At 50.7% G+C, this 14,933-nt stretch overlaps 1 protein-coding gene across 1 annotated transcript; it reads right to left on the reverse strand.

Moving 5' to 3' along the window:
* Positions 1 to 1,536: 1,536 nt before the first annotated feature.
* LOC144488379 (DNA-directed RNA polymerase III subunit RPC3-like) lies at positions 1,537 to 11,881 on the reverse strand. Its single transcript, XM_078206447.1, has 4 exons — positions 11,713 to 11,881; positions 6,053 to 6,102; positions 4,210 to 4,359; positions 1,537 to 2,118 (listed from the first exon to the last, which is right to left on the reverse strand). Exons 1-4 carry the CDS (start codon positions 11,842 to 11,844, stop codon positions 2,019 to 2,021), a joined length of 432 nt encoding a protein of 143 aa, XP_078062573.1. The 5' UTR covers positions 11,845 to 11,881; the 3' UTR covers positions 1,537 to 2,018.
* Between the last annotated feature and the right edge of the window lie 3,052 nt (positions 11,882 to 14,933).

A 14,933-nucleotide genomic window follows, 5' to 3' on the forward strand; every position in this document is an offset into this window, starting at 1 on the left:
TCCCCCCCCGCCGCTCTGTCTTCCCACCATCTCTCTGACTGTATTCTCTTTGATCACACGACTCCATGTCAAATGCTATTTGGAAAACCAAGTGAAGCAGATCCACGACAATTACTCAGTCTCATTTCCCCGAGGACTTGGGAGCGGGTGGCAGAATTCAGCTTGCTCTGCCATTTGCTAAGATGAAGGCTGGTCTCAGCTCCACTTTGCTGTTTTCTTCCTCCCCCCCCCCCAAAAGCCCCCAATATCCCTCAACTCGCTTATCAAAAATCCATCTAATTTGGCCGTATTATTTCAATGACCCAGCCTCCACTGCTCTCTGGGGAAGAGAATTCTACAGACTGACAACCCTCAGGGAAAATCAAATTCCTCCTCATCTCAGTCTGGAAAGTGAGCCCTCTTATTCTTAAACTGTGCCAACCCCCCCCCCCCTCCCTCCTCCAGGTTTTAGTTTCCCCGGTTTTAGTTTCCCCCTACCCCAAGGGAAAACACTTGTTTGGTACCCACCAGACCTAATCTCCTCGGGGTCTTGCATGTTTCAATAAGATCACCCGTCATTATCCTAAACTCCAATGGGTATCAGCCCAACCTGTTCAATCTCTCCTCCTGAGGTTCCTCATCCCAGGAATGAGTTGAGTGAAAATTCTCTGCACTGTTTCTTCACGCCATTATGATCTTTTTTAAATAAGGAGGAGAAAACCATAGATGTGCGGGTTAGGTTGATTGGCCAGGTTAAAAATTGCCCCTTAGAGTCCTGTGATGCATAGGTTAGTGGGATTAGCGGGTAAATATGTGGGGGTAGGGCCTGGGTGGGATTGTGGTCGGTGCAGACTCGATGGGCCGAATGGCCTCCTTCTGCACTGTAGGGTTTCTATGATTTCTATGAAAACTCTGCACAATATTCCAGGTGCTGTCTCACCAAGGCCCAGTACAGCTGCAGTAAAAAAACTTACAATCCCCAAAGTGCAGAAGGAGGCCATTCGGCCCATCGAGTCTGCACCGGCTCTCTGACAGAGCATCTCACCCAGGCCCTATCGTCATAACCCCATTTAGCCTGCTCATCCCCCAAATTACACATCTTGGGACACCCAAGGGGCAATTTAGCACAGCCAATCCACTTAACCTGCACATCTTTGGACTGTGGGAGGAAACCAGAGCAGCTGGGGGGAGACGGGGAGAATGTGTGGGGTTTGCACAGTCCCCCAAGGGCAGAATTGATCCTGGGTCCCTGGCACTGTGAGGCAGCAGTGCTAACCCACCGTGCCACCCTAACCCACTGCCACCCTAACCCACCGTGCCACCCTTCCCAACTTTTATATTTTCCTCGCAAAAGAACGACCACATTGCATTCCCTTTGCTAATCGCACGCTGCACCAGCACACCAACAGGGTGATAAGTTGGGGTTGGACGGGTACGAACGGATACGGTGCCTGGAACTGTTTAACTGGCGTCACCCCAAATGCTTTGTACTTTTCTGATAGCTAACTATTTACCAAGTGGATGGAATCTTCCACTGAACCCGTGTGGGAGCTTGCTGCACTTGGCATCAGACAGAATTTATTTGAATCATTGAGAGACAGCTTCACAGGTAAAACATTTTGAGTTGATCCTTCAGTGGGTGTGAAGACAGGAACAGTATTGTCTACACCTGGGTCAACATTTCTTCCTCACCAAGATTTGCATAACGAGAGAAGAACTCATCAATTACCAACGAGTGTTTAAATTAGATGCATTGTTCCATCACGCAGCAGTTTGACTGGCTGGAAACACCTTCCATTGCTTCACATTTAAGATAAGGTGCCATTTATTAAATTAAGAAAGTTTGACAAACATAAAAGGCTAAAACACACCTTTGGAGATTTACACAGGCCTCTCTTGCCCTCCTCAGTAGCGGACTGCCACATTATCATCTCGCTGCTCCGCGTCTCACGGGACTGTCTCAGTGAGACACATCCAAACATTACCGGGGAAAAGGGAGCTGGTCTCTGACAGACTGATGGATCTTCGGACCCTCCATCTCACCGTTTGTTTGGCACCTCTTTCTCGATGCGGGTTGAGTTTATGTAGGATTCCAGGATGAATATCGTCTCATCCACCTGATTCTCGCTTGAATCCAACCTGGAATAGAACAGAGATATCAGGATCCATCCCTCAGCTCCCACTTTGATAGTTAACTGTTGTCCTCTCGCCATTCTGAAGGCGCTGACTGGTTTCCCAGGAACTGGCAGTGTTCCAGTAGCTGGCAGTGTTCCAGTAGCTGGCAGTGTTCCAGTAGCTGGCAGTGTTCCAGTAGCTGGCAGTGTTCCAGTAGCTGGCAGTGTTCCAGTAGCTGGCAGTGTTCCAGTAGCTGGCAGTGTTCCAGTAGCTGGCAGTGTTCCAGTAGCTGGCCCACACGGCTCTGGGCTGCCAGTCTCAGCTGGCGACTTCAGAATGGCCAAGAGATTTGCGATCGGAATTTCAGGACTGGAACAGTAACTCAGTACAGCACCCAATCTCTAAGATCTGTCTATCTCACTGTGATTCATATAATGGGACGGCACGGTGGTTAGCACTGCTGCCTCACAGCGCCAGGGACCCAGGTTCAATTCCCAGCTCGGGTCACTGTCTGTGTGGAGTTTGTACATTCTCCCCGTGTCTGCGTGGGTTTCCTTCAGCTGCTCCGGTTTCCTCCCACAGTCCGAAAGACGTGCTGGTTAGGTGGATTGGCCGTGCTAAATTCTCCCTGTGTACCCGAACAGGCGCCGGGTTGTGGCGACTAGGGGATTTTCACAGTAATTTCATTGGTGTTAATGTAAACCTACTTGTGACTAATAATAAATAAATTTCATATAAACTAAAATCAGAAATACAAGACCATAGGAGCAGAATTAGGCCACTCGGCCCATCGAGTCTGCTCTGCCATTCAATCATGGCTGATATTTTTCTCATCCCCATTCTCCTGCCTTTTCCCCCAAAACCCCTGATTAATCAAGAACCTATCTCTCTGTCTGAAAGACACTCAATGACATTTACCCATCGTGCTTGTACTGGTTCTTCGACACAGCACCACTGCTGACAGTCCTCGGACTCATTGGTTCCCGAAACCATGTTGTAAATTGAAACATTGGAATTTGGAACCAATTTTCCCAAAGGTACGATGTTAAAAATGGGTGATTGGTTCGTGAATACATTAATGTCCAGTTCCTCTGGTTTTTTTGTGTATCTGACTGTACCTGGCGGTCCCAGGTGGCGCTAAGCCACCTGTCTGAAGCTATCCATTAGCCAACAACTCACTGTAGAACACACACACACACAGAGTGCTGGCACATTCACTGCACACACATACTCCCACTGTAAGTTTCTGTCTAAAGTAGACACACAAAACCAAGACAGTTAAAACTGCCGCTCCCACTCGCTGTCCATTCATCTTCCTGACCCTATCTGTCTCCATAACAGGTTTCCCAGAACATTGGAGGGAGGTTTCTCCGATTCCACGTGCCTGTTCAGGGTCAGCGACCCATAAACGTTAAGATGGGTGACACAGGACGTTGTAAAGTCGAAACAGGGTGTAAATTTCAGAAGTGCTGCTAGTCATAACGCAAACATTGTACAGTTGAGGATTGTCTGAACTCTGCATTTACCCAATAGCCCTGCAAATTTCTCCTTCATGGAGGAATCCAATTTGCTTCTAAATACCGAATCTGCTCAAATTGCCCTTTCCAGCAGCAGATTCCAGATCACAACTCACTGCATTAAAAGAAAGTTCTCATGCAGACTCTGATTCTGTTGCCAGTTGCCTCTGGTCTGGTGAAGTGACCGGGACTGAGTATTGAGGCAGGTGGAAGCAGTGGCGTTTGGGGAGATCTATGTCGTATCCAGTTGAATGGCTGCAGACTGTCTTGCCACCTTGTGGGTGGGCAAAGCATCTGGCAAACCGATAGAAAAGACCGGATTCTGTGCCCCGGAACCCCATGCATTTACACTGCTACTCCCCCGATACTAAGGGAGAATTTAGCACGGCCAATCCAGCTAACCTGCGCATCTTTGGACTGTGGGAGGAAATCGGAGCATCCGGAGGAAACCCACACAGACACGGGGAGAATGTGCAAACTCCACACAGACAGTGACCTGAGGCTGGAACCTCTCCCAGAGCGCCTCTCAGCCCCCAGGACAGAGGCTCCCTCCCCTGCCCTCTCCCAGCGCACAGCCTTGCCGCTCGTGGCCTCTCACATGTTGACATTGTGCTTGAGTGTCTCCAGCTGCTGTTGCTCTGGAGCTGTTATCATCTCCTCAATCTCCTGGAGCTGTTGTTCCTCCGCTCCGGTCGCCTGCATTGATGCCATGATGGCTTCAATTCTCTGTGATTTCTCCAGCAGCCGCCTGGAAGAAGAAATTAAAATCTCCTGAGTTATACAGAACTGGCCAGATACTGTGAACCATAGCAGGGCACGGTGGCACAGTGGTTAGCATTGCTGCCTCAGCGCCAGGGACGCGGGTTCAATTCCCGGCTTGGATCACTATCTGTGTGGAGTCTGCACGTTCTCCCCATCTCTCCGGGCGCTCCAGTTTAGAAACCCTACAGTGCAGAAGGAGGCCATTCGGCCCATCGAGTCTGCACCGACCACAATCCCACCCAGGCCCTACCCCCACATATTTTACCCGCTAATCCCTCTAACCTACGCATCCCAGGACTCTAAGGGGCAATTTTTAACCTGGCCAATCAACCTAACCCGCACATCTTTGGACTGTGGGAGGAAACCGGAGCACCCGGAGTAAACCCACGCAGACACGAGGAGAATGTGCAAACTCCACACAGACAGTGACCCAAGCCGGGAATCGAACCCGGGACCCTGGAGCTGTGAAGCAGCAGTGCTAACCACTGTGCTACCGTGCCGCCCCAGTCTGAAAGATGTGCGGGTTGGGTGGATTGGCCATGTTAAATTGTCCCTTGGTTTCCAAAGATGTGTAGGTTAGGTGGATTGGTCGTGCTAAATTGCCCGAATGTCAGGGGGATGAGCAAGGTAAATACATGGGGTTACAGGGATAGAGCTTAGGTGGGACTGTTATTGGAGCAGGCTCAATAGGCTGAATGGCCTCCTTCTGCACTGTAATTATTCAGTTGACTTTCCAGAACAGCAGCCATTCAGTTCCCATCCCAGTACATGCTCCCCTCGAGGCTGGACCAGATTGTTCTGACTCCCTCTTCTCAGGAGGCAAAAGGAGGCTCATCGAGACTGCACCAACTCTCCGACAGAGCAGATTTGTCAGGCCCCAAACCCCCATCCCCACCTTATCCCTGTAACCCCGCGCAGTTACCATGCCTAATCCCCCTAACCTGCACATCTTTGGACTGTGGGAGGAAACCGGAGCATAGAACATAGAACAGTACAGCACAGAACAGGCCCTTCGGCCCACGATGTTGTGCCGAGCTTTATCTGAAACCAAGATCAAGCTATCCCACTCCCTATCATCCTGGTGTGCTCCATGTGCCTATCCAATAACCGCTTAAATGTTTCTAAAGTGTCTGACTCCACTATCACTGCAGGCAGTCCATTCCACACCCCAACCACTCTCTGCGTAAAGAACCTACCTCTGATATCCGTCCTGTATCTCCCACCACGAACCCTATAGTTATGCCCCCTTGTAATAGCTCCATCCACCCGAGGAAATAGTCTTTGAACGTTCACTCTATCTATCCCCTTCATCATTTTATACACCTCTATTAAGTCTCCCCTCAGCCTCCTCCGCTCCAGAGAGAACAGCCCTAGCTCCCTCAACCTTTCCTCATATGACCTACCCTCCAAACCAGGCAGCATCCTGGTAAATCTCCTCTGCACTCTTTCCAGCGCTTCCACATCCTTCTTATAGTGAGGTGACCAGAACTGCACACAATATTCCTGCACCCGGAGGAAACCCACGCAGACACGGGGAGAATGTGCACACTCCACACAGACAGTGACCCAAGCCTGGAATCGAAGCTGGGTCTCTGGCGCTGAGCCCCTCACGCTCCCTGTTCCCCGTTGCAGGATGCCCCTCCAAGCCCCCCACGGATTCCCCGCCGATGGTCACTCACTTGTTTTCTCGGGTTTCGTACTCTCGACGATCGATCAGGTTGACCACAGTCTGAAATGAGGAAACACAGGCCAGGTGGCAGTGTGAGGAGAGAACGGGACAGGACAGGAATGACAATACATTGGAAGTTCCTCCTCAATCACCAACTCCCCTGGATTTCCCATCTCGCCTGTAGGTCCACAGCTGCCAAATCGGTGCTCAGACAGAGGTTGCAGGAGGAAGGGGGGAAAGTTGGGATTGCTACGGGACAAAGTTCAAACAATATTCACGCAAATCCAAGGAAGCACAAAGCGCTCACATTTAGGAAACTCAGAGCAGCAGCTAACCAGCAAGTTAAAAAAAAAAATACACCAATTCAAAAAGTTACAGACTGGAATGTACCCCGAGGGTAGTAATCTCAGGATTGCTACCTGAGCCACATGCCAGTGAGGGCAGGAGTAGGATGCTTGGGCGGATAAACACGTGGCTGAGGAACTGGTGCAGGGGGCAGGGTTTCCAATTCTTGGACCATTGGGACCTCTTCTGGGGCAGGTGGGACCTGTACAAGAGAGACGGGTTACACCTAAACTACAAGGGGACCAATATACTTGCAGGGAGGTTTGCTAGTGTTATTGGGGAGCGTTTAAACTAGATTTGCAGGGGGGTGGGAACCAGAGTGCCAGAGCAGATAGTGGAGCAGGGGTAAACAGACAGGTTAGTTCAAGCAAAATCACAAATGGAAGGGTAGAGTGTGGTGGAAATAATCTTTTGAGGTGTGTCTATTTCAATGCCAGGAGTATTGTGGGGAAGGCAGATGAGCTGAAGGCGTGGATAGACACATGGAAATATGACATTGTAGCCATTAGTGAAACTTGGCTACAGGAGGGGCAGGACTGGCAGCTCAATGTTCCAGGGTTCCAATGTTTCAGGCGGGATAGAGGCAGAGGGATAAAAGGTGGGGGGGTGGCATTGTTGGTCAGGGAAAATGTTACAGCGGTACTCAGGCAGGATAGGTTAGGGAGCTTGTCTACAGAGGCCCTATGGGTGGAGCTGAGAAACAGGAAAGGTATGACCACATTAATGGGCTTGTATTATAGACCACCCAATAGTCAGCGAGAACTGGAGGAGCAAATCAGCGGAGAGATAGCTGACAACTGCAAGAAACACAAAGTTGTGATAGTAGGGGATTTTAATTTTCCACATATAGATTGGGACTCCCATACTGTTAAAGGTTTAGACGGGGTAGAATTTGTAAAATGTGTTCAGGAGAATTTTCTACATCAGTATATAGAGGTGCCAACTAGAGAGGATGCGATATTGGATCTCCTATTGGGAAATGAGTTAGGGCAGGTGATGGATGTGATTGTGAGGGAACACTTTGGATCCAGTGATCATAATGCCATTAGTTTCAACCTGATCGTGGATAAGGATAGATCTGGTCCCCGGGTTGAAGTTCTGAACTGGAAAAAGGCCAAATTTGATGAAATGAGAAGGGATCTGGGAAGTGTGGATTGGCACAGGCTGTTCTCTGGTAAGGATGTAAATGGAAAGTGGGAGGCCTTCAAAGGAGAAATTTTGAGAGTGCAGAGTTTGTATGTTCCTGTCAGGATTAAAGGCAAAGTAAATAGGAATAAGGAACCTTGGTTCTCGAGGGAGATTGTAACACTGATTAAGAGGAAGAGAGAGTTGTATGAAATGTACAGGCAGCAAGGAACACATCAGATGCTCGAGGAGTATAAAAAGTGCAAGAAGCTACTTAAGAGGGAAATCAGGAGGGCTAAAAGAAGACATGAGGTTGCTTTGGCAGACAGAGTGAAGGAAAATCCAAAGAGCTTCTATAGGTATGTTAGGAGCAAGAGGATAGTGAGGGATAAAATTGGTCCTCTTGAAGACCAGAGTGGTAGACTGCGTATGGAACCAAAAGAGATGGGGGAGATACTAAATGGTTTTTTTGCATCCGTATTTACTGAGGAAACGGGCATGGAGTCTACGGAAATAGGGCAAACTGGTAGGGAGGTCATGGAACCTTTACAGATTAAAGGGGAGGAGGTGCTCACTGTCTTGAGGCAAATCAGAGTGGATAAATCCCCAGGACCGGACAGGGTATTCCCACGGACCTTGAGGGAAGCGAGTGTTGAACTTGCAGGGGCCCTGGCAGACATATTTAAAATGTCAGTATTCACGGGGGAGGTGCCGGATGATTGGAGGGTGGCTCATGTTGTTCCGTTGTTTAAAAAAGGTTCCAAAAGAAATCCGGGAAATTATCGGCCAGTAAGTTTGACGTCGGTGGTGGGCAAGTTATTGGAAGGTGTGATAAGGGATAGGATCTACAAATATTTGGATAGACAGGGACTTATTAGGGAGAGTCAACATGGCTTTGTGCGTGGTAGGTCATGTTTGACCAATCTATTAGAGTTTTTCGAGGAGGTTACCAGGAAAGTGGATGAAGGGAAGGCGGTGGATGTTGTCTACCTGGATTTCAGCAAGGCCTTTGACAAGGTCCCTCATGGGAGGTTAGTTAGGAAGGTTCAGTCGCTGGGTATACATGGGGAGGTAGTAAATTGGATAAGACACTGGCTCAATGGAAGAAGCCAGAGAGTGGTTGTGGACGATTGCTTCTCTGAGTGGAGGCCTGTGACTAGTGGTGTGCCGCAGGGATCGGTGTTGGGTCCATTGTTGTTTGTCATCTATATCAATGATCTGGATGATAATGTGGTCAATTGGATCAGCAAGTTTGCTGATGATACAAAGATTGGAGGTGTAGTGGACAGTGAGGAAGGTTTTCAAAGTTTGCAGAGGGATTTGAACCAACTAGAAAAATGGGCTGAAAAATGGCAAATGGAATTTAACGCAGACAAGTGTGAGATATTGCACTTTGGAAGGACAAACCAAAGAAGAACGTACAGGGTAAATGGTAGGACTCTGAAGAGTGCAGTTGAACAGAGGGATCTGGGAATACAGGTACAGAGTTCCCTAAAAGTGACGTCACAGGTGGATAGGGTCGTAAAGAGTGCCTTTGGTACATTGGCCTTTATAAATCGGAGTATCGAGTATAAAAGTTGGAGTGTTATGGTAAGGTTATATAAGGCATTGGTGAGGCCGAATTTGGAGTATTGTGTACAGTTTTGGTCACCTAGTTACAGGAAGGATGTAAATAAGATTGAAAGAGTGCAGAGAAGGTTCAGAAGGATGTTGCTGGGACTTGAGAAGCGGAGTTACAGAGAGAGATTGAATAGGTTGGGACTTTATTCCCTGGAGCGTAGAAGATTGAGGTGTATAAGATTTTGATGGGTATAGATAGAGTGAATGCAAGCAGGCTTTTTCCGCTGAGGCTAGGGGAGAAAAAAACCAGAGGGCATGGGTTAAAGGTGAAAGGAGAAAAGTTTAAAGGGAATATTAGGGGGAGCTTCTTCACGCAGAGAGTGGTGGGAGTGTGGAATGAGCTGCCGGATAAAGTGGTAAATGCGGGGTCACTTTTAACATTTAAGAAAAACTTGGACGGGTTCATGGATGAGAGGGGTGTGGAGGAATATGGTCCAAGTGCAGGTCAGTGGGACTAGGCATAAAATGGTTCGGCACAGACAAGAGGGGCCAAAAGGCCTGTTTCTGAGCTGTAATTTTCTATGGTTCTATGGAATCAAATTGAGGAGTTCGGGGCGGTTTATAGATAGAATAACAGATACCCGGGAGTGAGTTACAGACTGGAATCTAATCGAGGAGTTCGGGGCGGTTTATAGATAGAATAACAGATACCCGGGAGTGAGTTACAGACAGGTATCTAATCGAGGGGTTCAGGGTGGTTTTTCTATAGAATAACAGATACCTGAGAGTGAGTTACAGACTGGAATCTAATCGAGGTGTTTGGGGTATTTTATATATAGAATAACAGATACCCGGAAGTGAGTTACAGACTGGAATCTAATCGAGGGGTTCGGGGTGGTTTATATATAGAATAACAGACACCCGGGAGTGAGTTTCTATTTGTGATATATATAAATGATTTGGAAGAAGGTGTAACTGGTGTTTCAGCAAGTTTGCGGATGACACGAAGATGGCTGGACTTGCGGATAGCGAAGAGCATTGTCGGGCAATACAGCAGGATATAGATAGGCTGGAAAATTGGGCGGAGAGGTGGCAGATGGAATTTAATCCGGATAAATGCGAAGTGATGCATTTTGGAAGAAATAATGTGGGGGGAGTTATACAATAAATGGCAGAGCCATCAAGAGTATAGAAACACAGAGGGACCTAGGTGTGCAAGTCCACAAATCCCGAAGGTGGCAGCACAGGTGGAGAAGGTGGTGAAGAAGGCATATGGTACGCTTGCCTTTATAGGACGGGGTATGGAGTATAAAAGCTGGAGTCGGATGTTGCAGCTGTATAGAACGCTGGTTAGGCCACATTTGGAGTACTGCGTCCAGTTCTGGTCGCCGCACTACCAGAAGGACGTGGAGGCTTTGGAGAGAGTGCAGAGAAGGTTTACCAGGATGTTGCCTGGTATGGAGGGTCTTAGCTATGAGGAGAGATTGGGTAAACTGGGCTTGTTCTCCCTGGAAAGACGGAGAATGAGGGGAGACCTATTAGAGGTGTATAAAATTATGAAGGGTATAGATAGGATGAACAGTGGGAAGCTTTTTCCCAGGTCGGAGGTGACGATCACGAGGGGTCACGGGCTCAAGGTGAGAGGGGCGAGGTATAACTCAGATATCAGAGGGACGTTTTTTTTTTTTACACAGAGTGCTGGGGGCCTGGAATGCGCTGCCAAGTAGGGTGGTGGAGGCAGACACGCTGGCATCGTTTAAGACTTACCTGGATAGTCACATGAGCAGTCTGGGAATGGAGGGATACAAACGAAAGGTCTAGTTGGACCAATGAGCGGCACAGGCTTGGAGGGCCGAAGGACCTGTTTCCTGTGCTGTACTGTTCTTTTAGTTACAGACTGGAATCTAATCGAGGGGTTCGGGATGGGTTATATATAGAATAAGAGATACCCGGGAGTGAGTTACAGACTGGAATCTAATCGAGGGGTTCAGGGTGGTTTATATATAGAATGACAGATACCCGGGAGTGAGTTACAGACTGGAATCTAATCGAGGGGTTCAGGGTGGTTTATATATAGAATAACATTTACCCGGGAGTGAGTTACGGACTGGAATCTAATCGAGGGGTTCAGGGTGGTTTATATATAGAATAACAGATACCCGGGAGTGAGTTACAGACTGGAATCTAATCGAGGGGTTCAGGGTGGTTTATATATAGAATAACAGATACCCGGGAGTGAGTTACAGACTGGAATCTAATCGAGGGGTTCAGGGTGGTTTATATATAGAATAACAGATACCCGGGAGTGAGTTACAGACTGGAATCTAATCGAGGGGTTCGGGGTGGTTTATATATAGAATAACAGATACCCGGGAGTGAGTTACAGACTGGAATCTAATCGAGGGGTTCAGGGTGGTTTATATATCGAATAACAGATACCCGGGAGTGAGTTACAGACTGGAATCTAATCAAGGGGTTCAGGGTGGTTTATATATAGAATAACAGATACCCGGGAGTGAGTTACAGACTGGAATCAAATCGAGGGGTTCAGGGTGATTTATATATAGAATAACAGATACCCGGGAGTGAGTTACAGACTGGAATCGGAGACAGGTCGCTATGTTTTGTCGCTATGGTTACCTTGTAACACCGTTGCAGAATCATGCGGGCTGTCGGCAGCAAGTTGACTGTATAGAGATAGAATGTTCTGGAAGGAGCGTGATCAGGTGTTTTGGGAATTTCCTGGAAGGTAAAAGGTGGAAATGAATCCATTTGTTCCTGATCCGTACGAGACTGAACCTCAACCTGACTGAGTGGGTTGGGGAGTGAGGGGAGACATGGGAGAGCAGAAGAGAGAGAGAGGCAGAGGGAGAGAGACAGTGGGAGAGAGGTGGGGGGAGAGAGAGAGAGAGAGAAAGGGGAGGCGGATGGAGGAGAGACAGTGGGAGAGGGAGAGCGAGATGGAGGGGAGAGAAAGAGAGAAAAGGGAAGGCAGGGGACAAGGGAGAAAGTGAGGAGGAGGCAGAGGGAGAGAGAGAAAGGGAGAGAGGGAAAGAGAGACGATGGCAGATGAAGAGAGGATGTGGGTGGATTAAGAGGGGGCAGAAATAGGGAGGGGGAGGGACAGTGAGGGGGAGGAGCGGGAGAAGATGGGAGAGAAAAGGTACAGGAGAGGGTGGGGAATGAGGGGGGAAGGGGGAGAGGGAGGTTTGTGTACCTGTAGGGAATGAGGGGGAGAGGGGGGAAGCAGGAGAGGGAGGTTTGTGTACCTGTAGGGAATGAGGGGGGAAAGAGGGAGAGGGGGAGGAAGGTTTGTGTACCTGTAGGGAATGAGGGGGGAAGAGGGAGAGGGGGAGGGAGGTTTGTGTACCTGTAGGGAATGAGGGGGGGGGGGGGGGGGGGGGGAGAGGGAGAGGGGGAGGGAGGTTTGTGTACCTGTAGGGAATGAGGGGGGGAAGGGGGAGAGGGAGGTTTGTGTACCTGTAGGGAATGAGGGGGGAAGAGGGAGAGGGGGAAGGGAGGTTTGTGTACCTGTAGGGAATGAGGGGGGAAGAGGGAGAGGGGGGAGGGAGGTTTGTGTACCTGTAGGGAATGAGGGGGGAAGAGGGAGAGGGGGGAGGGAGGTTTGTGTACCTGTAGGGAATGAGGGGGGAAGAGGGAGAGGGGGGAGGGAGGTTTGTGTACCTGTAGGGAATGAGGGGGGAAGAGGGAGAGGGGGGAGGGAGGTTTGTGTACCTGTAGGGAATGAGGGGGGAAGAGGGAGAGGGGGGAGGGAGGTTTGTGTACCTGTAGGGAATGAGGGGGGAAGAGGGAGAGGGGGGAGGGAGGTTTGTGTACCTGTAGGGAATGAGGGGGGAAGAGGGAGAGGGGGGAGGGAGGTTTGTGTACCTGTAGGGAATGAGGGGGGAAGAGGGAGAGGGGGGGAGGGAGGTTTGTGTACCTGTAGGGAATGAGGGGGGAAGAGGGAGAGGGGGGAGGGAGGTTTGTGTACCTGTCGGGAATGAGGGGGGAAGAGGGAGAGGGGGGAGGGAGGTTTGTGTACCTGTAGGGAATGAGGGGGGAAGAGGGAGAGGGGGGAGGGAGGTTTGTGTACCTGTAGGGAATGAGGGGGGAAGAGGGAGAGGGGGGAGGGAGGTTTGTGTACCTGTAGGGAATGAGGGGGGAAGAGGGAGAGGGGGGAGGGAGGTTTGTGTACCTGTAGGGAATGAGGGGGGAAGAGGGAGAGGGGGGAGGGAGGTTTGTGTACCTGTAGGGAATGAGGGGGGAAGAGGGAGAGGGGGGAGGGAGGTTTGTGTACCTGTAGGGAATGAGGGGGGAAGAGGGAGAGGGGGGAGGGAGGTTTGTGTACCTGTAGGGAATGAGGGGGGAAGAGGGAGAGGGGGGAGGGAGGTTTGTGTACCTGTAGGGAATGAGGGGGGAAGAGGGAGAGGGGGGAGGGAGGTTTGTGTACCTGTAGGGAATGAGGGGGGAAGAGGGAGAGGGGGGAGGGAGGTTTGTGTACCTGTAGGGAATGAGGGGGGAAGAGGGAGAGGGGGGAGGGAGGTTTGTGTACCTGTAGGGAATGAGGGGGGAAGAGGGAGAGGGGGGAGGGAGGTTTGTGTACCTGTAGGGAATGAGGGGGGAAGAGGGAGAGGGGGGAGGGAGGTTTGTGTACCTGTAGGGAATGAGGGGGGGAAGAGGGAGAGGGGGGAGGGAGGTTTGTGTACCTGTAGGGAATGAGGGGGGAAGAGGGAGAGGGGGGGAGGGAGGTTTGTGTACCTGTAGGGAATGAGGGGGGAAGAGGGAGAGGGGGGGAGGGAGGTTTGTGTACCTGTAGGGAATGAGGGGGGAAGAGGGAGAGGGGGAGGGAGGTTTGTGTACCTGTAGGGAATGAGGGGGGAAGAGGGAGAGGGGGGAGGGAGGTTTGTGTACCTGTAGGGAATGAGGGGGGAAGAGGGAGAGGGGGGAGGGAGGTTTGTGTACCTGTAGGGAATGAGGGGGGAAGAGGGAGAGGGGGGAGGGAGGTTTGTGTACCTGTAGGGAATGAGGGGGAAGAGGGGAGAGGGGGGAGGGAGGTTTGTGTACCTGTAGGGAATGAGGGGGGAAGAGGGAGAGGGGGGAGGGAGGTTTGTGTACCTGTAGGGAATGAGGGGGGAAGAGGGAGAGGGGGGAGGGAGGTTTGTGTACCTGTAGGGAATGAGGGGGGAAGAGGGAGAGGGGGGAGGGAGGTTTGTGTACCTGTAGGGAATGAGGGGGGAAGAGGGAGAGGGGGAGGGAGGTTTGTGTACCTGTAGGGAATGAGGGGGGGAAGAGGGAGAGGGGGGAGGGAGGTTTGTGTACCTGTAGGGAATGAGGGGGGAAGAGGGAGAGGGGGGAGGGAGGTTTGTGTACCTGTAGGGAATGAGGGGGGAAGAGGGAGAGGGGGGAGGGAGGTTTGTGTACCTGTAGGGAATGAGGGGGGAAGAGGGAGAGGGGGGAGGGAGGTTTGTGTACCTGTAGGGAATGAGGGGGGAAGAGGGAGAGGGGGGAGGGAGGTTTGTGTACCTGTAGGGAATGAGGGGGGAAGAGGGAGAGGGGGGAGGGAGGTTTGTGTACCTGTAGGGAATGAGGGGGGAAGAGGGAGAGGGGGGAGGGAGGTTTGTGTACCTGTAGGGAATGAGGGGGGAAGAGGGAGAGGGGGGAGGGAGGTTTGTGTACCTGTAGGGAATGAGGGGGGAAGAGGGAGAGGGGGGAGGGAGGTTTGTGTACCTGTAGGGAATGGGGGGGGAAGAGGGAGAGGGGGGAGGGAGGTTTGTGTACCTGTAGGGAATGAGGGGGGAAGGGGGAGAGGGGGGAGGGAGGTTTGTGTACCTGTAGGGAATGAGGGGGGGAAGAGGGAGAGG

This window comes from Mustelus asterias, unplaced genomic scaffold, assembly GCF_964213995.1.
Source record: "Mustelus asterias unplaced genomic scaffold, sMusAst1.hap1.1 HAP1_SCAFFOLD_1504, whole genome shotgun sequence".
NCBI lineage: Eukaryota > Metazoa > Chordata > Chondrichthyes > Carcharhiniformes > Triakidae > Mustelus > Mustelus asterias.